The sequence below is a fragment of the Cetorhinus maximus genome, unplaced genomic scaffold (assembly GCF_964194155.1).
Source record: "Cetorhinus maximus unplaced genomic scaffold, sCetMax3.hap1.1 HAP1_SCAFFOLD_490, whole genome shotgun sequence".
Lineage (NCBI taxonomy): Eukaryota > Metazoa > Chordata > Chondrichthyes > Lamniformes > Cetorhinidae > Cetorhinus > Cetorhinus maximus.
The window spans coordinates 62,585-84,977 of record NW_027596432.1 but is presented as its reverse complement, the minus strand read 5'-3'; the positions used below and the strand labels follow the sequence as shown (position 1 = coordinate 84,977).

Sequence of the window (22,393 nt, the reverse complement as noted above, 5' to 3'; positions counted from 1 at the left end):
AGTGTCTGCCTAGATAACCCTTAGGGGAAAAAAACTCCCCTGCTCTTCTTCAGAATAGTGCTGTGGGATCTTTTACATCTACCTGAGAGGGAGCCTCGGCCTACTATCACATCCTGAAAGATGGCACCTTTGATAGTGCAGCACTCCCTCAGTACTGCATGGGAGTGTCAGTCAGGATTATGTGCTCAGTCCTCTGGAGGCCACAGGCTTAAATTCAAGACCACAACCAGTGTGCTAGCACAGCAGCACTCGACAATGTGTGCTCCCGGTGTCCAGGTCAACATTTATCTCCCAACTAACGCGTAAAACAAATTATCTGCTCATTATCACTGAATTGTTACAGCGTAGAAGGAGGCCATTCAGCCCATTGTGTCTGTACCAGCTCTCCGAATGAGCAATTCCCTTAGCACCATTCTCCCACTTCCCCCCACCTCCCCCCGTAACCCTGCCCATTATCCCTTTTCATATAACAGTCTTTTGAATGCTTCGATTGAACAATTGCTGTTTATGGGATCTTGCTGTGCATAAATTGGCTGCCGCGTTTCCTACATTATAACAGTGACCAAACTTCAAGAGTACCTCACTGGCTGTAAAGCACTGTGAGACCTCCCAAAGTTGTGAAAGGTGCCACATAAACACAAGGGTATTGTTTTTAATATCTTTGATGGCTTAACGTGCTGGTTGATGAGGGATTATTTCCACTGGCTGACTTTCTGGGGTTTTCTCATTGTTTCGAAGCTGCAGCAGTTTATTGATTGAAGCACTATCGATGCTGCCACGTCTCTGCTGTGACCTTCCCTTGGGATAGTTCAAAATTAGCCAGTTTGGTCTCTGTTGACTTCATGTTGAGACGAGGTGCTGTGTTTAACATGAGAGCAGTGTGATTGTGTGGGTTGTTTTCTGAGATGATAATCTAGCAGAGTGAACACCCCCCCTATACCTTGACACGAAGCGCCTGATGTTCACTGTGCTGAAATCAGTTGGAGAAATGGGGTAGTAATCCTGCTTCTAACACTGGGCTAAAGGTCAAATCAGTTCTTTTACTATTCTTTCACTGGGGTGTGGGTGTTCCTGTCAAGCATGTGTTGCCCATCCCAAATTGCCTTCACCCCCAGGCCAGTTCAGCCACATTGTTGGGGTTGGAGTCACATGTAGGCCAGACCAGACCAGGTAAGGGTGGCAGATTCCCTTACCTAAAGGCACATTAGTGAACCAGATGGGGTTTTGTTTATGACAACTGAGACCAACTTTTAAAAAAATATTCTAGATTTATTTAATTTAAATTCCACCAGCTGCTGTGGTGAGATTTGAACCCATATTCCCTCTCCCCACCCCCACCCCCACCCCCACCCACACCCACACCCACCCCCACTTCTCTCCTCCTCCCCTCCCCAGACCTTAGGATTACTAGCGCTGTGACATTACCACTGCACCACCATCTCCCCCACCAATGATCTGGCAGATAGCAAAGTAACATCGCTTCTAAACCATAAACCAAGGCACGTAATCTTTCCTCTGCCACTCCCAACGCCGACTAACAGTGCTTTCCATGACCGGACAGGATCACAGTGCTAGCCTGCTGCACAAAGATCCCCGGGCAGAATGCTGCTTGCTGAAACACAAGCACTAACTTCCAAACTTGCAGCTGTGTTGTACAGCTGAAGGATGATTCAAGCTGCGGTTTCCTTGCTGGGAAGTAGAAATTATTATTCTTGGCTGAGGGACAACTCATTCCTGCAACCCCACATGGGGTGGGGAGGGGGAAAAGTGCAGAAGTGGAAAAAGCCTGTGTTTGTATAGTGCCCTTCATGGCCTCAAGCACTTTACAGCCAATGGAATACTTTGAAATGGAGTCACTGATATAAAGGAGGAAATACAGCAGTGTTATGCGCACAGCAAGCTCCCACAGACAGCAATGTGGCAATGGCCAGGTCATCTGTTTGGGTGATACTGTTTGAGAGGTAAGTACGGGCTGGGACACTGGGGATACTCCTCTTCTTTGAAATAGTGCCTTTTACGTCCACCCAGACTGGCTGATGGGGCCTTGCTTAACGTCTCGTCCAAAAGAGAGCACCTCTGAGTGACAGTGCAGCACTCCCTCAGTGCTGCACTCGATCCTGCAGCAGTGATTCCTGTGCTCAGGTCTCTGGAGTGGAACCTGAACCCACAAACCTCCTGACTCAGAGGGCGAGAGTGTCACCAACTCAACCACGGCTCAACGAGAGGCGAGCAAAGTCTCAGGGGAGAAGAGAGTGCCAAATCGATACTAAACTCCCCGGGGTCTAATGCATCCAGTACAGTTGGTACTGAACGCGGAAGGTAATCCGATAATGAACAATACCTCCGAATGAGAAGGTTGTTCAGCCCCATTACCCCCCATCCACCACCACCCCCCCTGGAATTTACCCAAACCCACTGGGGGTGATTTTAACCGAACCACTCACTGGGAGACTGCCAGGATCATGGGCGGTGCAGGTCTACACCCCCTCTGCTGGAGTCAGTGAGGGCTTAAAGCCAGTGACATTGTGGATTTCTTGCCTGGAGTTAATGTTAAAATTACCCTGAGAGATCAGGGCGGATTAAACGACCTTGGGTTAAGTGGGGTGGTGGCAGAGTGGGAGTGTCAATGAGCTGATAATTCATGAGGCCCAGGTTAATAGGGACATGGGTTCAAATCCCACCACTACAGCAGCTGGGTAGGATTTAAATTCAATTCCTAAAATCTGGAATTATAGAATTAGTCTCAGTAATGGCTATTGTCAATGGCTGCCCAAAAAACCCCCATCTGGTTCACTTATGTCCCTTTAGGGGAAGGAAATCTGCTGTCCTTACCTGGCCTGGCCTACATGTGACTCCAAACCCACAGCATCTGCCTCTCTGAAATGGCCTTGCAAAAGCCTCTCAGTCCAAGGGCAATTAGGGATGGGCAACAAATGCTACCTGTGAAAGGATAACAAGGGTCTGATAGCCAATACCCCTTCTGTCAAATAAAACTCACTCACTTTCAACCTCTCAGCCCTAGAAACCAAGTTGGATCAGATTCTTGGGCAGAAGCCTCTGAGAGATCAGACTGTTACTTTGAGCTTTGGTACCGTCTGCGGTGGGTTAACTGGCAAGAGGCGGTCATGAAAGTGAAAGTAGTTTTTCTCTCTGTTGGAGGGGAGCGGTGGAAATGCTTAGTGCTGTTTCCAAGGCGGGAAAAAGCTCACAAAGAGAATGGCTTACAGCCGGCAGGTCCTGTGCCTGGCGGAGGAGCTGACCTGCTCCATCTGCCTCTCGCTGTTCGTGGAGCCCGTGAGGCTGGAGTGCGAGCACAACTTCTGCCGCCCCTGCATCAGCAAGTGCTGGGAGGCCGTGGGGGGCGACGTGTCCTGTCCCGAGTGCCGCCTGGTCTTCCCCAGCAGGGCGCTGAAGCAGAACCGTGTGCTGGCCAAACTGGTCGACAAGCTGCAGCGGCTGAAGCAGGAGCAGCGGCAACTGGAGCAGGAGCAGCAGCGGGAGCGGGCCAGCAGCCGGCACTGCTCGGAACACCAGGAGGGGCTCAAACTCTTCTGCCAGGAAGACCGGGAGTTGATCTGCCTCATCTGCAGAGATGAGCCCAGGCACTCAGGCCATAGCTTTCTGCCGCTGCGGCAGGCAGCCGCCACACACAAGGTGGGTTTGCCCTACACCCGGAGAGGGGGTCCCCCGCAGAACCGTACATTCGCTGGCAGAAAGGGCGTAGGGCTGGGCGGGGAACGGGGAGAGTCATGTTATCTGAATTCCCGAGGCAGGAATGTCACAGCATTCGGGTGTAACATGGATTGCACATCACTTCTGATCTGTCCGCCCCCTGCTTCAATGGGCTGGGAAATCGTGCAGAATGTGAATTAAAATCTTACAGCGTGTGAATTAAAATCCTGCAGAGTGTGAAATAAAATCCTGCAGAGCTTGAATCAAAATCCTGCAGAGCGTAAATCAAAATCCTGCAGAGCGTGAATCAAAATCCTGCAGCATGTGAATTAAAATCTTACAGCGTGTGAATTAAAATCCTGCAGAGTGTGAATTAAAATCCTGCAGTATGTCAATTAAAATCCTGCAGTGTGAAATAAAATCCTGCTGAGTGTGAATCAAAATCCTGCAGAGCGTGAATCAAAATCCTGCAGCATGTGAATTAAAATCTTACAGCGTGTGAATTAAAATCCTGCAGAGTGTGAAATAAAATCCTGCAGAGCGTGAATCAAAATCCTGCAGAGTGTGAAATAAAATCCTGCAGAGTGTAAATTAAAAACAGTTAAAGGGCCCCTCCCCCATCATCGCTCCCAGGATCAGGAACACTTAAAGGGGCCTCTCCCCCATCATCACTCCCGGCATCAGGAACAGTTAAAGGGGCCTCTCCCCATTCATCACTCCCGGGATCAGCAACAGTTAAAGGGGCCCCTACCCCAACATCACTCTCGGGATCAGCAACAGTTAAAGGGGGCCCTCCCCCACCATCACTCCCAAGGCTAGTAACAGTTAAAGGGGCCCCTCCCTCTCCATTGCACCATGAATCAGGAACAGTTAAAATTTGCCCTCAAGAACAACTGAATAAACGCCCCTTGTCCTCTGGGACTCAACAACTCACCCCAGAAGCATGCCCTGTCTGGCCTGAATTAACGCCCCATTCTGCACCTTCACCTGCTCCCTTGGGCGATGAGTGAAGCCTCCCCGATGAGTGATTGCCCACTAAAAGGTGGGCGGCGATCCTACACTATCGGGCCCCGGCTGTGATCTCCTCCTCCCCTCTCACCCGCTACCCTCACTCTCAAGCCAAAGCAGAGCCCCCGCCGTTCAGGCTGAGCATTGAGAAACGGTGGACTCGGGGACAACGGTCGATGCTGAGCTGGAGGGACACAGGACGCGGGTTGGACAGGGGTGCGAGAGGTCGGAGCACGGGGCCGCACTGCTGAATGAGTGCAGATTAAAACAGTTTGATTCACTCCCGTGACTGGGGTACTGTTGGCAAGCCCTGCATTTATGAGCCAACTCCCGCCCCCCGCCAGTGACTCTGATAAAAGCAAAATGCTGCGGATGCTGGAAATCTGAAATAAAGGCAGAAAATGCTGGAAAAACGCAGCAGGCCGGACAACAGCTGTGGACCCTGGCACTGACTCTGAGGGCAATGCCACCAAGTGGCTGCCCTGCCCCTTCGGGGGCTGTTCGGGGTCAATCCGCATTGTTGCAGGACTGGAGTCCTGGCCGGGTAAGGGCAGTGGCTCCCCTCCTCTCAGAGGCCTGAGGGACCCACGTCAAGTGTTTCAAAATGAAATCGCCACCAGCCGGGTCTCACGGAAAACCCACCTCAAATGAATCTGGGGTCGTGGCTCTCTGGCTATTGGCTGCCTGTCTCTCTCTCTCTCTCTCTCCACCCCCCCAGCCCGTGTTGGGGCGGCCTCCGCACACACTTTGGATTTTGGCCCATTGCAAGCAGTGGATTTTAACTGTACCCTTTCAACTTCCTCCAGCATGAGCTGAGTGAGATTTTGACAGTGGAAGAAGGGGAACAGAGGAAGAGGAGCCTCCTCATCGAGCAGCAACAGGAACAGATTTCCGCCCTGGAGGTACGTTTGACTCCACGGTGCCGCACTCTCGGAGGGAGTGGGGAGCTTGAAACCCTGCGGAGGGTGCATGCGTGCAACGGGCGATACTGGATCAGCCCATTGTGGAACTCTTGCCCTCCTCCCCGCCCAGCACTCTACAGACGGTTAACAATCCAAGCTAGGCCTAATTTAACCTCCTTACTTTACTCGCCATCTCGCTTCTTCTTTAGGAGCTTGGTGGATGCACTAAACTTTGGCCCTTCACCTCAATGTCTCCATTAAAAATAGGTTTGGACTGTTCCCTCTGGGTGGGGAACAGGTCACAGTCAGTGCCTGGGCAGCTCAATTTACACCTGATTTTCCTGTCCATTGATTCCCGTCTTTATTACCATTTCTAGAATAGTCTTGGCACTGATCATCACAACGATAACCCTCATTCATGCCTTTGTGACCTCCAGACTTGATCATTCCAACATACTCCTCACTTGTCTCCCACATTCTACTCTCATGAGGTAAGCGTGAGGTCATCCAAAACTCTGCTCCCTGTGTCTCCCAAGCCCTATTCACCTATCCCCCATTTTGTACTTGCTGACGTAAATTGGCTCCCGGTCAAGGAACATCTTGATTTTAAAGTTCACAACCTTGTTTTCAAGCCCATGGCCTTGCCCCCACCCAACACCCCCCCAACTCTGTAATTCTCCTCCAGCCCTACAACCCTCCAAGATATCTGCACTCCTCTAATTCTGCCCTCTATGTATTACCATCTATAATTGCTCCATCACTAGTGGCTATCCCTCAAGTTGTTTAGGCCCAAAATTCTCAAATTCCCTCCCTACACCTCTCTACCTCGCTTTCCTCCTTTAAGACACTCCTTAAAATCTACCTCTTTGACCAAGCGCTTGGTCATCTGACCTCATATCTCGTTGAGCGGCTCTCTGTCACACTTTGTTTTATCATGGTCCTGTGAAGCACCTCGAGACATTTCATGACACTAAAGGCGCTATCTAAATAAAAGTTATCGTTGATCATTAAAGGAGCAAAGTTCCTATTTCCACAGCTTTTAGCCAAAATTTGGAGACAATGCATTCAGTTTTCCGGTTACAAAATTCAGAAAGAAATTTCATTCTGAATCACATTCCCAATCATTTGTGTATTTCATTCACACAATCACAGGATCGCACAGTGCAGAAGAGGCCCTTCAGCCCATCAAGTCTGCACGGACACGTGAGAAACACCTGAGCTATCTACCTAATCCCATTTGCCAGCACTTGGCCCATAGCCTTGAATGTTATGACGTGCCAAGTACTCATCCAGGTACTTTTTAAAGGATGTGAGGCAACCCGCCTCCACCACCCTCCCAGGCAGTGCATTCCAGACCGTCACCACCCTCTGGGTAAAAAAGTTTTTCCCCACATCCCCGCTAAACCTCCTGCCCCTCACCTTGAACTTGTCCCCTCGTGACTGACCCTTCAACTAAGGAGAACAGCTGCTCCCTATCCACCCTGTCCATGCCCCTCATAATCTTGTACACCTCGATCAGGTCGCCCCCTCACTCTTCTCTGCTCCAACGAAAACAACCCAAGTCTATCCAACCTCTCTTCAGAACTTAAATGTTTCATCCCAGGCAACATTCTGGTGAATCTCCTCTACACCCCCTCCAGTACAATCATATCCTTCCTTTAATGTGGCGACCAGAACTGCACACAGTACTCCAGCTGTGGCCTCACCTGTCCCTGTCTCATTGTTTCAATTTGGTTTGAATCAGAGTTGAACGCACTTTCAGTTAAGTGCTGTAGTTTTGATTGGAGTTAGGACTGATGGAAGAATGACCCTGTTTCTTTTCGAAGGAAACCTCGGGGGCGCTTTTGCATCACGTCTCCTCGGAGTTCGCGAAAATGCACCAATTCCTCACGGACAAAGAGCATCGTTTGAACAAAGAGCTGGAGCAAGAGAAGGCGCAGTGCCTGCGATCAATGGCGGCAAACCTGAGTGCCATCAAGAAGGTCTGGTCAGCCGCAGAACAAGACCTATCCCAGCTCCGAGCAGGAATCGCTGAACAGGATGACTCCGCCTTTCTCAAGGTGATGAGGCAATTGCTGTGCCCGGGGCTCCCAATATTCCATAGCAGCGAGAAGCCACCCCGGAATTTAACAGCCCCTCTGGAATCTTGCCTGACTTTCCTCCCTACTTGCTCATTTCACCCCCAGGGCTGGTGGGCCGGTGTCAATTTTAAGCGACATTTCTTGCTCTTCCTTCTTCATGGGCAGGAGATGGATGGCAATCCTGGAGAGTGGGCACGAGCAGCCAGTTTTAGCTGTTTGCTCCATTTGTTCTGCCTGCCAGAATTATGGTGGGAGATTCTCATCCTTGTTTTCCAATCTGCCTGTGGCCTCACTCCTTGCTATCTCTTCAATCTCCTCCAACCTCACAACCTTCCGCAATTCCTGCATTCATCTAATTCCAGCTTCTTAAGCATTCCTGATTTTCATTGCTCTACCATTGGTGGCCGTGCCTTCAGTTGCCTAGGCTCCAAGCTCTGGAATTCTCCCCTGACACCTCTCCACCTCACTTTCCTCCCTTAAGCGACTCCTTAAAACCTACCTCTATGCCCAAGCTTTTGGTCATCTGACCTAATATCTCCTTTTGTAGCTTGCTGTTCATACTTTGTTTTGTAATGTTCTTCTGAAGCGCCTTGGGGTGTTTCATTACCTTAAAGATGCTATAGAAATAGAAGTTGTTGATCTGGAGAGGTTGTAAGGTTGACCTGCAGCAGAGGAAAGTGCTAAAATGGCTCCATCCAGTGGAGCTCCTGACTAAGACAGCTTTGCCGATGAATAGAGCCTCGTTTGGCAAGTAGGCGTGCAAGTAGGGATGTGAATGCTCTTCAACAAACCGTAATTAGAAAAATGGGTGTCAAGTGGTGCCATTCTAATCGAGAATAGATATTGGTTACTGCCTGCACTGTACACCAAGCTGACTCAACATGTAGGCTCCGTATGAGGGAACACAGGGACTGAACACTGGGTGGGATCGAGGTAGCTACTTCCCATTGAATATCGTTGAGACTGGGTGAGCTGAGAGTTATGATTTCAACATTGGGCTCCGTCAGTAAGGAAAGTTTCTATCTTGTCATTCATGGATATCACATTGGCAGTCATTTTAATGTGGAACAATGGTATAAAATGGGATATATTGAATTAAGCACACATTATATCCTCTGCCCGATCTGCCATCCACTGATCTCAATTAACCAAGGCTCTTTAGACAGCATCTTCCAAACCCACGACCACTATCATCTAGAAGGACAAGGGCAGCAGATAGATGGGAACACCACCACCTGGAAGTTCCCCTCCAAGTCACTCACCATCCTGGCTTGGAAATATATCACCGTTCCTTCACTGTCGCTGGGTCAAAATCCTGGAACTCCCTCCCTAACAGCACTGTGGGTGTATCTACACCACATGTACTGCAGCGATTCAAGAAGGCAGCTCACCACCACCTTCTCAAGGACAACTAGGGATGGGCAATAAATGCTGGCCTAGGCAGTGAATCCCACACCCCGTGAATGAATAAAAAAAATACAAGGGACTATCGGGCATGATGTATAACAGGCAGGGAAGGATGTGTTCAGGAGCTTCACACCACAGCAGCACTGAGCAGAGCTGTTGGTTTCATACACTGCTCTCTCTTAAAGGGTCAGAGGGCAGGGGTGTCCTGCCCTGCCTTTCGGGCAGAGATGATGTTACTGCTCTCTCTGCTCCATTGACTTTTAAAAAATCAGTTTTGTTCCCCACTCCCGGCACTCTTTCACCATCCATCTCTCATCCTCTGCCATTTGACCTACATCCTGTGGCACCGTTGCGAAGAAGAGAATGATCCCCGGTGTCCTGGCTGATAGTTATCCCTCACTCAATTTCACGAAGAAACACCCCCCCCCACCCCCAGATTATCTGGTCATTATCACATTGCTAGTTGTGGGATATTTCTGTGCACAAATTTGATGCCACGTTCCCTACAGCAGTGACTATAAACTAAGCTGCGAAATGCTTTGGACCTGTGAAAGGTGCTGGGTAAATACATGCCTATCCTAGCCTGTATACAGCACCGGGGCAATGCCTAGAACACCAATGCCTGGCCATCATCTCACCGCATGTAAAAGGCAGATTAGAGACATTAAAATGAATGACTTGCTGATTATTAACCGTTGTGTTTTATAATTGTATGCAGGAGCTGAAAGGATTAAAACAGAGGTGAGTGTACATTATAAACCATGATTTGCACATCGACAGTTGGTTTATGTAATTTTAACAGCCTCATGTAATATTTCCAATAAACCTGTGCTTAAACCATTTCCCCAGGCTCCAGGAAAAGGGAAGAAATGAGGTAGGGAGCGTGGTGAGCAGACGCCTGGAGTTGGGAATATTCAGGGGACCCATCCAATATGCAATCTGGAAAGAAATGCTGCAAATCCTTTCTCCTGGTAAGTGGCTTTTCAGTTGATAATAATCCATTCTCCCCGCAAACATGAATTGATCTACTGTAATTGTCTCCCACCTGGTAAACACCAACAGATTTACTGAAATCGTTTCTCTGCCCCCCCCCCCACCCCAATAAACACTGACAAATCATAATCACTATCATGATCCTGTCTCCTGGTGAACACTGATAGATTTACCGTAATCCTCTCTCTCTTGGTAAACACTGATAGATTTACCGTAATCCTCTCTCTCCTGGTAAACACTGATAGATTTACCGTAATCCTCTCTCTCCTGGTAAACACTGATAGATTTACCGTAATCCTCTCTCTCCGGGTAAACACTGATAGATTTACCGTAATCCTCTCTCTCCGGGTAAACACTGATAGATTTACCGTAATCCTCTCCTGGTAAACACTGATAGATTTACCGTAATCCTCTCTCTCTGGGTAAACACTGATAGATTTACCGTAATCCTCTCTCTCCTGGTGAACACTGATAGATTTACCGTAATCCTCTCTCTCCGGGTAAACATTGATAGATTTACCGTAATCCTCTCTCGCCTGGTGAACACTGATAGATTTACCGTAATCCTCTCTCTTCTGGTAAACACTGATAGATTTACGGTAATCCTCTCTCTCCGGGTAAACACTGATAGATTTACTGTAATCCTCTCTCTCCTGGTAAACACTGATAGATTTACCATAATCCTCTCTCTCCTGGTGAACACTGATAGATTTACCGTAATCCTCTCTCTCCTGGTGAACACAGAAAGATTTACCGTAATCCTCTCTCTCCAGGTAAACACTGATAGATTTACCGTAATCCTCTCTCTCCTGGTGAACAATGATAGATTTACTGTAATCCTCTCTCTCTCCTGGTAAACACTGATAGATTTACCGTAATCCTCTCTCCCCTGGTAAACACTGATAGATTTACCGTAATCCTCTCTCTCCTGGTGAACACTGATTGATTTACCGTAATCCTCTCTCTCCTGGTGAACACTGATAGATTTACCATAATCCTCTCTCTCCTGGTGAACACTGATAGATTTACCGTAATCCTCTCTCTTCTGGTAAACACTGATAGATGTACCGTAATCCTCTCTCGCCTGGTGAACACTGATAGATTTACCGTAATCCTCTCTCTCCTGGTAAACACTGATAGATTTACCGTAATCCTCTCTCTCCTGGTAAACACTGATAGATTTACCGTAATCCTCTCTCTCCGGGTAAACACTGATAGATTTACCGTAATCCTCTCTCTCCGGGTAAACACTGATAGATTTACCGTAATCCTCTCCTGCTAAACACTGATAGATTTACCGTAATCCTCTCTCTCTGGGTAAACGCTGATAGATTTACCGTAATCCTCTCTCTCCTGGTGAACACTGATAGATTTACCGTAATCTTCTGTCTCCTGGTAAACACTGATAGATTTACCGTAATCCTCTCTCTCTGGGTAAACATTGATAGATTTACCGTAATCCTCTCTCGCCTGGTGAACACTGATAGATTTACCGTAATCCTCTCTCTTCTGGTAAACACTGATAGGTGTACCGTAATCCTCTCTCGCCTGGTGAACACTGATAGATTTACGGTAATCCTCTCTCTCCGGGTAAACACTGATAGATTTACTGTAATCCTCTCTCTCCTGGTAAACACTGATAGATTTACCATAATCCTCTCTCTCCTGGTGAACACTGATAGATTTACCGTAATCCTCTCTCTCCTGGTGAACACAGAAAGATTTACCGTAATCCTCTCTCTCCAGGTAAACACTGATAGATTTACCGTAATCCTCTCTCTCCTGGTGAACACTGATAGATTTACTGTAATCCTCTCTCTCTCCTGGTAAACACTGATAGATTTACCGTAATCCTCTCTCCCCTGGTAAACACTGATAGATTTACCGTAATCCTCTCTCTCCTGGTGAACACTGATTGATTTACCGTAATCCTCTCTCTCCTGGTGAACACTGATAGATTTACCATAATCCTCTCTCTCCTGGTGAACACTGATAGATTTACCGTAATCCTCTCTCTTCTGGTAAACACTGATAGATGTACCGTAATCCTCTCTCGCCTGGTGAACACTGATAGATTTACCGTAATCCTCTCTCTCCTGGTGAACACTGATAGATTTACCGTAATCCTCTCTCTCCTGGTGAACACTGATAGATTTACCGTAATCCTTTCTCTCCGGGTAAACACTGATAGATTTACCGTAATCCTCTCTCTCCTGGTGAACATAGATGGATTTACCGTAATCCTCTCTCTCCTGCTAAACACTGATAGATTTACCGTAATCCTCTCTCTCCTGGTGAACACTGATAGATTTACTGTAATCCTCTCTCTCCGGGTAAACACTGATAGATTTACCGTAATCCTCTCTCTCCTGCTAAACACTGATAGATTTACTGTTATCCTCCCTCTCCTGGTGAACACGAACAGTGAGGCTGATATTTTCTCATGTACCGCCCGCTGTCGCTGAGAATTCTTAGTTTAGCACATGCTCAGAAAATCCCTCTTCCATTTTCAATGCCACAAGTGACTGGAAACCAAGATGGATGCTCAGTAACTTTCACAGGATCTCATATTTTTATCATAAACACTTATTCGATCATTCTCAAAGATGAAGTCATTTAACGTGCATGAGACCGTCAGCCATGAGCATAAAAGGAAATCTCCTATTCTGATCCTACCGACTCCCAATCCTTGGTATTAATTTCTGTTCCCTCTTCAAGTTCAGGGCAGCCTCTGCTGTATAGCAATGACCAACCTGAGATGGCCTGAAACTCATCTCACACCAAACCTCTGCCTTTCACCTAGATTGATTTGACCTCAGATGCCATCACTGGAAGGTGGGTTTTCTCAGAGGTCTCCCCAGTTTAGCAATAGAGCAACCTTTCTGTAACTGTATGTACAAAGGAAAATATAGCCCCCCCCTCCCCCCCCCCGCCCCATGCCTTTGACTTGCACATGGACTCTCCATGGCCTGTATCATGTATCATCGCCCTGTAGCCTGTGTGGCATTTGCCAATCTCAGCTCTCATCCGTCTTAGGCAGGGGGCAGACAGACAATACATCATGTTCCCTGGTCCTGATCACGCGCCAGTATGGGCACCAGACAGGCTGAAGTGTGATGCCTCCTGCAGTCAAATAATATCTTGCCAACACCTCCTATGCAGATTTATATATGTATATTATAAAATATATATTATAAAATATATGTTCTATATATATAGATATATTTATATATATTTCCCTTGTGGGAAAGGTACTGGATACACTTGGAGCATAAAGAACCAAAACAGGAGAAGGAATAAATACACTCCCATCAGGGGAAGAAAAAATATTGATTAAAAAATTAAAAACGTGCCTATGATAATGTAGGGGTTAAGTCATTTTGTAACAGGAAGCATTTTATCAACAAAACAAAAGGGAAAATGTGTCACAATAAAGAGGTGTTGTTACAACAAGTGAGAACACCTGTCAGGACTTGTCTTTTTTTTCACTCCTCGAATGATTGTAACGTGACCTGATGTCATTTGTAAGGATGAAGGAATTTACTCACTGTCCGTGTTTAACCATTTATCTGCTGATTTCAAAGAATCTAGAATGGCAGGCATTCTTGAGTTTAAAACAAAAAGGGGTTTGTTTTTATTGAGTTAAGAACCCACCAAGGGAACGATATAAATTTTTTTAAAAAGGTAAACCCACATTTCGGCCTTCGCATCGCACACACCAACACACACACCCACAGACAAGCATGAAGAATTACAAGCTATACTGGAGGAGGTTACTTTCTTAGCCAAATTAAAGTTCAATGGAAAAAGGAAAAAAAATTGAGAGTTCACTGTTTATAAGTCCTTTGCTGGTATCTGTGTCTGTGGCAGATTCCTCTCCAACAGTGATCTTGAAACTCTAGGATTTGAAGCCCACATAAACTGTAATTTCTGGAGGCAGTCTTTTTTTTAACCTGATCCATTTTTTCCAGAAGTTGATGATTTTTGTACCTGAGGTTCCTTTCATAACCTCCTTGCTTTTGTACTCAACACCTCTTGTTATGAAACCTGTGATCACGTATGATTTGCACACTCCCAATATGCCCTGCCAGCTTCAAAGATGTGCATGAGGACAGGCTCCTCTGTCTGTGCACACTCTTTGAGAACTGGATTTCAGTATTTTCATGATCCAATGACATTGCATACAATAATATAGGATATACTGCAGAGCAACAGGCCATTCGGCCCAAGCAGTCCGTGCTGTTGTTTATGCTCCACTCGGGCCTCCTCCTAACCTTTCTTATGTAACGCTATCTGTGTGACTGTCTATTCCCTCTCTCCCATGTGCTTATCTAGGCTTCCCCTTAAATGCATTCATATTATTCGTCCCCACAGCTCCCTGTGGTAGCGTGTTCTGCAGCCACATCACTCTCTTGGTAAAGAAGTTTCTCCTGAATTTCCTCTTGGATTTCTTGGTTTATATTGATGGTCTCTAGTTTAGTCCTTCCAGATTGTAATCAGTTCTTCCAGATGTTGCACGCTTATGATCATCTCCCTGCTTGTGTTTAAAAGTGCCGGCCTCACTCACCCTGGATCCCAGAACAGCACAGCCCAGGCTCGTACTGTCCGACGACATGACCGTGGTGCACGTCGGGGACCTGCGGAGAAACCTACCGAATGGCCGGGAGAGGTTCGAGCCCTGCACCTGCGTCCTGAGCAGCCAGGGCTTCGTGTCCGGGAAACATTACTGGGAGGTGGAGGTGGCCAGCAAGACTGACTGGGATTTGGGCTTGGCCCTGGAGACGGCCAACAGGAAGGGGCAGGTCACACTGATGCCCTCGATCGGCTACTGGACCATATGCCACAGGTACGGGCACACCTACGGGGCCCTGACCGTGCCCTCCACCATCCTCAAACTGACTGCCAAGCCCAGGAAGATTGGAGTCTACCTGGACTATGAGGGAGGACAGGTGTCCTTTTACGATGCCGATGGAATGTCCCATCTCTACACTTTCATTGATACCTTCAAGGACAAACTCTTCCCCTTCTTTAACCCGTGGGTGAACAAAAGCAAGAGAAACACCGAGCCTCTTAAGCTGCACCATTTGAAACTCTGATGAGTTAATGGGGCCACATTTTACTGGAGGAATAACACCAGTTCATACCCACACCATTGTTCTTGCACAAATTGCCCAGCAAATTCAGGAGGTTCAGAGTTACAGAGTCAGTTGTGAATCTCCAGAATCTGCTGGTCGATTTATGCTGTTCTGTCATTTTCCTCACCTTACAAGCCTCTCCAATGTTTTTCAGAACTTGCTAGTTATCCACATTAATTCCCCAATAAACTGGCCACGGAAAGTTCGGTATAGGCATTGAATCTAACAATGTGATAATTGTTAATGCCATGTCAACCTGGCTCCCTTCTAAGTCTTATTCCTGCATGTACATCCGAATATCTTATATCTGTACGTCCGAAAACTGAACACATCCAAAAACCGAATGCTTTTTAATCCTGTTAATAAAGCAATGTAATATTATATTCGTAATAAGTGTTAACAGGTAAGAATTAGGGTGTGTGAGGGTTTGCAAATGGAGAAACAACCTAGTATTTGTAGGCTATAGCCAGCCAAGGCTTAGGCTATGGAATGTAAGTAGGCCTAGGCCTACCATATACACGGTAAGTCCGAAAACCCAAAATATCTGAATGCCAAAACGCAATCAACCCCAAGGGTTTCAGATAAAGGATACTCGACCTGTAGTAAATTTCTTCTTGGAGATTTCTAAAATGTAAAACTTATCCTTTTGAAATGTATTTCTGTCACTTTTCCCTCATTCTCAATCTCCAATGGCCAGGATTTTTTGCCCCCCACCCGGCGGGATATTATGGTCCCGCCAAACTGAATGGAGATTTAAATGGCTCACCGCATCCGCCGGGGGTGGGGAAAGACCCCTTGGCAAGTCCGTGAAATCCTGGGCATTGTTTCTTTCACTGTTTCTCTTCCTCTATCTGATTTGACTCGAATTAGCCTGCTTCATTCACCGCCAGGCCTCTGTTACTTTCTCAATCCTTAACTCTCCTGGTTTAAGGCAATAGATGGTTTGTTTGGCCGTTTACTGTGGTCCCTATGCCCTGTTGTCCTTATAACATCACTGCCAGCTCACACTGCCAGCAAGTTAAAGCACAAATTATATTTGACCGGAAGGATGCAGGAAGATGTCTAAGTAATGGCACAGGCCATGAGCTGCCACAACTCCAGTGAGACCTGATCCATTATATCAACCCCTCGGCACTCTATATTTGCACAAAGATCAGCATGCCTTATAGAACCACTTAGGTTGGCTAAAACACAGAATATCACAGAAAAACATTACCATAAACATGTTAAGGTGCAATAATTAAGATTAAACACAAAACGGCTGTGTTTCATTAACCAGTACCAAGTTATTGTTGAGCACACATCTCTGTGACAAAGTGTTCAGTCACTTCTCCTCACACTGTGTTTAAGGCTCAGTGTCAGTTCCTGCTCTGTAAAGTGCCTGGAGATGTTTGTTTCTATATTAAAGGTACGATAGAAATGCCAATGGTGGTCGTCATTTTTGTCCAGTTTTTGCCTTTCCTCCGCTCTAAGGCTTTTCTTGTGATCTATTTCCGTAGATGCAGTCCCCACCCCTCATACCCTCCTCGTGTATCTCTGACAGCCTCCTCCATCTCACAAACAGTGCTGACAATTTCCCATCAGCAAAGGCAACGATTGCAAAAGCAAAGCTTACACCACATCGAGCGGATTGGCTATTTTGGCCAGTTCAAGCAGCTGTTCTCAACTCTGAAACATTCCAGCCCTTAAATCCTTTCAGACAGCCTCCTCCGCCTTTACTCACCTTCCCCCTCAGCCCCTGTGACCTCTGAAATGCTGCTTATTAACATTTACCGGGTGAACCTGGCTGAGCTGAAACTGACCAGAGATGAAGCTGTCCAGTAGCTGCACTGTCCCGCTTGGAAACTGACCAGCATGAAACTGACCAGAGATGAAGCTGTCCAATAGCTGCACTGTCCTGCTTGGAAACTGACCAGCATGAAACTGACCAGAGATGAAGCTGTCCAGTATATGCACTGTCCTGCTTGGAAACTGACCAGCATGAAACTGACCAGAGATGAAGCTGTCCAGTAGCTGCACTGTCCCACTTGGAAACTGACCAGAGATGAAACTGACCAGGAGGGCTGTTTATTTCAGCCGGAACTCCCAAATCTCTTCAGCATGTTACAGTAGTCTCAGGAGTGGGATGTACAGATGCCCGGCTCATACAAGATTTAGCTTTTGAGAGCCGACAAGCTCAGTCAACTGGGCCGGAAGTCTTGAGGAAAGAAAGGACATTTCCAATAAGTGAAGCCAGGTGTACAATGGCATCAGCATTTCACAGGGAACAGTTGATGCATCGGCTGCCAGAGAAAGCAGAACATACCTGGGGGCTGGAATTGGGGGGAGGTGACCATATGAGGAGTATGATGAGGATTACCGATGGCATTGTCAGTAAGCTCTCTGAGGAAGTCCAGAAACAAAGGGACGGGATGAGTTGGTGCAGGGGGCACACGTGTACACATCATCCTGGACTTGGAATATATCGCCGTCCCTTCACTGTCGCTGGGTCAAAATCCTGGAACTCCCTCCCTAACAGCACTGTGGGTGTACCTACACCACATGGACTGCAGCGGTTCAAGAAGGCAGCTCACCACCACCTTCTCAGGGGCAATTAGGGATGGGCAATAAAGACTGGCCCAGCCAGCGAAGCCCACGTTCTGCGAATGAATTTACCAAAAAAACCCTCCTTTCTTTTCTCTTCCCATGCCTTCACGGCATATGAGACAGGAAAGGCACATGGTTCCATTTGTTTCCATAGCTAATTTCTCCTTGAACAGGTCACCAGCCTGTTGTGAGAGGTTACAGCTTGAAGGGCACCACTCCGAATCAAGCCTGGCTGACCAGGAAACTCTCCCGCTCTTACCGCCTGCCACAGGCAGATTGGAAGGGTTTGCATGTTGATAATCAACCCATTTGGCCACATTATGAAGGCAGTTTCTGTGGCCATCAAGTCCTGGAATGAGACTTTAACTTGGAACATTCTGGCTCAGAGGCAGGGACACTACCCCCTGCACCACAAGTTGAATAATTAAAAATAAAGGAATTGGTAGATGATTAACATGACACAAGCGAAAGCAGTCAGGAGAGCACGGTCGGTCACACTGGAAGAAGGAAATGAATGACGGGACATGTTGTACACAAATAAGTGATGGAACAAATACCGGGGGGGCAAGCAGGAAATACCAGACTGTGTGAGGAGTTAGAAGATGCAAAGGGGGCTTTGGAGGACAATAGTTCGGTAACAAGCAATCCTGTCCTCTGAAGCTGCCCATGCTTCATGTTTAGCTAAAATCAGACTGCTTCAGGCACAAGATGGCCAACAGCAGGCAAAACCAGAGAGCCACGCCCCTGCTGGGACAGTGTGGGCAAGGGGGCTAAACCTCCTACTCTGCCTTTCCCACACTAGGCTGGCAACATAGTTGGGAAAGTACTGGTTTGTGTGATCACCCGGGCCAAAGCTGCAAGCCTGCCTAACCCAACTGGAGAGTATAAGGAGATAGTGAACATTCATGCACATTCATGGAGGACCAGCAGAAGCCACCACTACAACCACACATGGGACCCTTGGCATTGCTGAGGTTCCTCTGAAGGAGGAACTGGGAATGGCGATCGTGAACGCCAGCCGCCTCATAGCAAGGTGGAATATGTTTGAAGTCACACAACGTGAACTAGGAGGAAATGGCTTGAAACGGGTCCTCCTGGTCACATGGTCCCTGGGGTGAAAATAAAAAATGGGTCTAAGCATTCTGACTGAGGGGGAGATAGAGCAAGTGGAGACTAACCTAAGGAGGGCATAAGGGGAAGGGAGCATTGAATTCCACCAAGTTCCAGCCAATTTAAAGAAGCCTAAGTGTCTTTATGGATAGGCTGCATGACATCTTCTGGCACACTAGGGATGATAGAGGAGACCTTCGGCTTCAGAATCCTCTTTATGAATGAGTCTGACCATTAGTCTGGAGCGTTCTGGGCACCTATGTCATGGGAAAAACAGGCTGATCCATGCAGACTTTCTGGAATGGTATGGGAGAAAATTCCTGCCAGTATTCCCCAAACACCCATTAAAGGTAAGGTAGTGGCTGTTTGCTATCCAGCCGGGTATCAGAACTATCCAGAACCCCTCTGCAAAGAAAGGATGCTCCTATGCCCTGTTTTCATTGTGACCGCCTGGGCCACTATGCCTGTGACTGTCACAACAGACACATTGTGGAGGCTGGTAGTAACAGTGAGCCTTATTTCTTGTCCTGGATAGACGGGCTCCAACCCTTTGCACATGAGAGGATGGAGGACACAACTGAGGTCATGCACAGCAGTAACGAGGCTTAGACTGTTTCCACAGTGCATTGAGTACCCAGTCAATGTCTCAAGATCCCCAGTGACTCCATGGCACCCCAGGGAGAGGTGGCTCCCCCTCTCCAGTACAATGACAATGGGAAGCAGCAAAAATTAATGTTAAATAACTCTGCTGCCATCATTCATAATCCTCACCCCACCTCCGCAAAAGGCATTTTGTTTCTTATGTATTGGCTTATGGGATGTGGGAACTAAATGGAATATCTCCAAATTTGCAGATGGCACAAAGCTGGGTGGGAGGGTGAGCTGTGGGGAGGATGCAGAGATGCTTTAGTGTGATTTGGACAAGCTGAGTGAGTGGGCAAATGCATGGCAGATGCAATATAATGTGGATAAATGTGAGGTTATCCACTTTGGTAGCAAAAACAGGAACAGGCAGATCATTATCTAAATGGCTATAAATTGAGAGAGGGGAATGTGCAACGAGACCTGGGTGTCCTTGTACACCAGTCGCTGAAGGTAAGCATGCAGGTGCAGCAGGCGGTAAAGAAGGCAAATGGTATGTTGGTCTTCATAATTCTGCTGCCATCACTCACAATCCTCACCACACCTCTGCAAAGGGCATTTTGTTTCTTATATATTGGTTTATGGGCTGTGGATACTAAATGGAATATCTCCAAATCTCAGAGGATTCGAGTACAGGAGCAGGGATGTCTTGCTGCAATTATACAGGGCCTCGGTGAGACCACACCTGGAATATTGTATGCAGTTTTGGTCTCCTTATCTGAGGAAGGATGCTCTTGCAATAGAGGGAGTGCAGCAAAGGTTTACCAGACTGATTCCTGGGATGGTGGGACTGACAAATGAGGAGAGATTGAGTCAGTTAGGATTATATTCGCTGGAGTTCAGAAGAATGAGGGGGGATCTCATAGAAACCTATAAAATTCTAACAGGACTAGACAGGGTAGATGCAGGAAGGATGTTCACGATGGCTGGGGAGTCCAGAACCAGGGTTCACAGTCTGAGGATATGGGGTAGACCATTTAGGACTGAGATGAGGAGAAATTTCTTCACCCAGAGAGTGGTGAGCCTGTGGAATTTGCTACCACAGAAAGTAGTTGAGGCCAAAACATTGTATGTTTTCAAGAAGGAGTTAGATATAGCTCTTAGGGCGAAAGGGATCAAAGGATATGGGAAGAAAGCGGGAGCAGGCTATTGAGTTGGATGATCTGCCATGATCATTTACTGCCCTTGAGAAGGTGGTGGTGAGCTGCCTTCTTCAATCGCTGCAGTCCATGTGGTGTAAGTACACCCACAGTGCTGTTAGGAAGGGAGTTCCAGGATTTTGAACAAGTGACAGTGAAGGAATGGTGGTACTTTTCCAAGTCAGGTTGGTGTGTGGCTTGGAGGGGAACTTGCAGGTGGTGGTGTTCCCATCTATCTGCTGCCCTTGTCCTTCTAGGAGGTACAGCTCGTGGGTTTGGAAGGTGCTGTCGAAGGAGCCCAGGTGAGTTGCAAGCTCAAAGTTTTATTTGGCTTTGACAATTCACAACAAAACAAGGATAATGTTTATTGTGCATTCCCCTACAGCTAGACATGGACAGAGTTCACATCACACTCCTGTCCCCCATTTATATGACTATACATATTGGGCAGGGAACACTGGGTGGTGATAAGCTCCAAACTTTCTAGGCAGCAATTGGTTCTGCCAACAATAATATCCAGTGAAACCTTATAAATGAATCCTACTTTGGTGTCTGGCGCACACTCAATCTTCCTGATTTAAAAAAAACTCACTGCAAGAGTGTATATTGACGTTGAGTGTTGGGAACCTCAGCCATCGATGGATGACAATAACACTCTGAGTGAGAGGAGGACTGAAAGGCTTTGAGTTACATTGCCATGGCAACATGCAAGAAAGACAGGAGAGGCAGTCGGATCAGAATTAACAGGAGAACTCTCCCCGGGAGATATGAGTTATGCGGGGCTTGTGATAGATAACATATACCATGTATTAATTTATGTAGTCACCAATGCACCCACCCACCATCGACCCATGCCACCTTCATTATTGGCACTATCACTCTTCAATATGAAGCCAAACTCTGAAAATGCATCCAGTGGCCTCGCTCTTCCCCACATGGAGCATGTTCCGGCTCACCCATGACGGTGTTAGACAGGCAGTCAGAGGGCACCACAGGGTCAGGGAGCTGAGAGAGCTGGTGGTCAGATCAAGCTGGGTGTCCCCAGCATAGACATGTTAGCTGACCCAGTGTGGGTGATGCCATTGAGGAGTCAGCAAACAGATGACGAAAAAGAGAGAAGGTGGTGGTGAGCTAAGGATAGGAATTTTCACTTAATTTAAGGGTGTAACGTTGGGTCACCAGAATACTGAGGAATAAACTCCACTATCAACGTTCAGCTCAAGCAGTGGCAGATTATAACTGAGCACAAGCATTCTCCCTGTACAAGCCCCAGGCAACCTCCAGCTCTGTCCGACTGTGAATAACAGTTCATTCTGCTCCATTACTGGATAGGTTTAGAGAAGGTTCCTTCTTCCATCAATAGTTTGGAAAAGTCATTCTGACAGAAACACAAAAATCTGACTGGGAAATGTTGCTAACAGCAGATATTCCCCAGCTGGGAAGAGGCAAGGCCAAAGAATCATTGAATGGTTACAGTGCAGGAGGAGGTCATTTGCCCCATCATTTCCATGCCAGCTTTGACAAAGAGCAGCATAATACTTCCAGGAATTGATCTTCTTGAGATTCCTAGCACATGGAATACCGACAATGTGACTCTCAATCCTCAACTGCTCCAGCCTCCTGATTACTCCCTCATCAAACACTCCCAGGACAGGTACAGCACGGGGTTAGATACAGAGTAAAGCTCCCTCTACACTGTCCCCATCAAACACTCCCAG

At 47.2% G+C, this 22,393-nt stretch overlaps 1 protein-coding gene across 1 annotated transcript; it reads left to right on the top strand.

Annotated features, from left to right (window-relative positions):
* Window positions 1-3,161: 3,161 nt before the first annotated feature.
* Window positions 3,162-16,616, top strand: LOC144673848 (zinc-binding protein A33-like). Its single transcript, XM_078535489.1, has 6 exons — window positions 3,162-3,654; window positions 5,487-5,582; window positions 7,409-7,642; window positions 9,789-9,811; window positions 9,920-10,041; window positions 14,615-16,616. Exons 1-6 carry the CDS (start codon window positions 3,217-3,219, stop codon window positions 15,157-15,159), a joined length of 1,458 nt encoding a protein of 485 aa, XP_078391615.1. The 5' UTR covers window positions 3,162-3,216; the 3' UTR covers window positions 15,160-16,616.
* The last annotated feature ends 5,777 nt before the right edge of the window (window positions 16,617-22,393 follow it).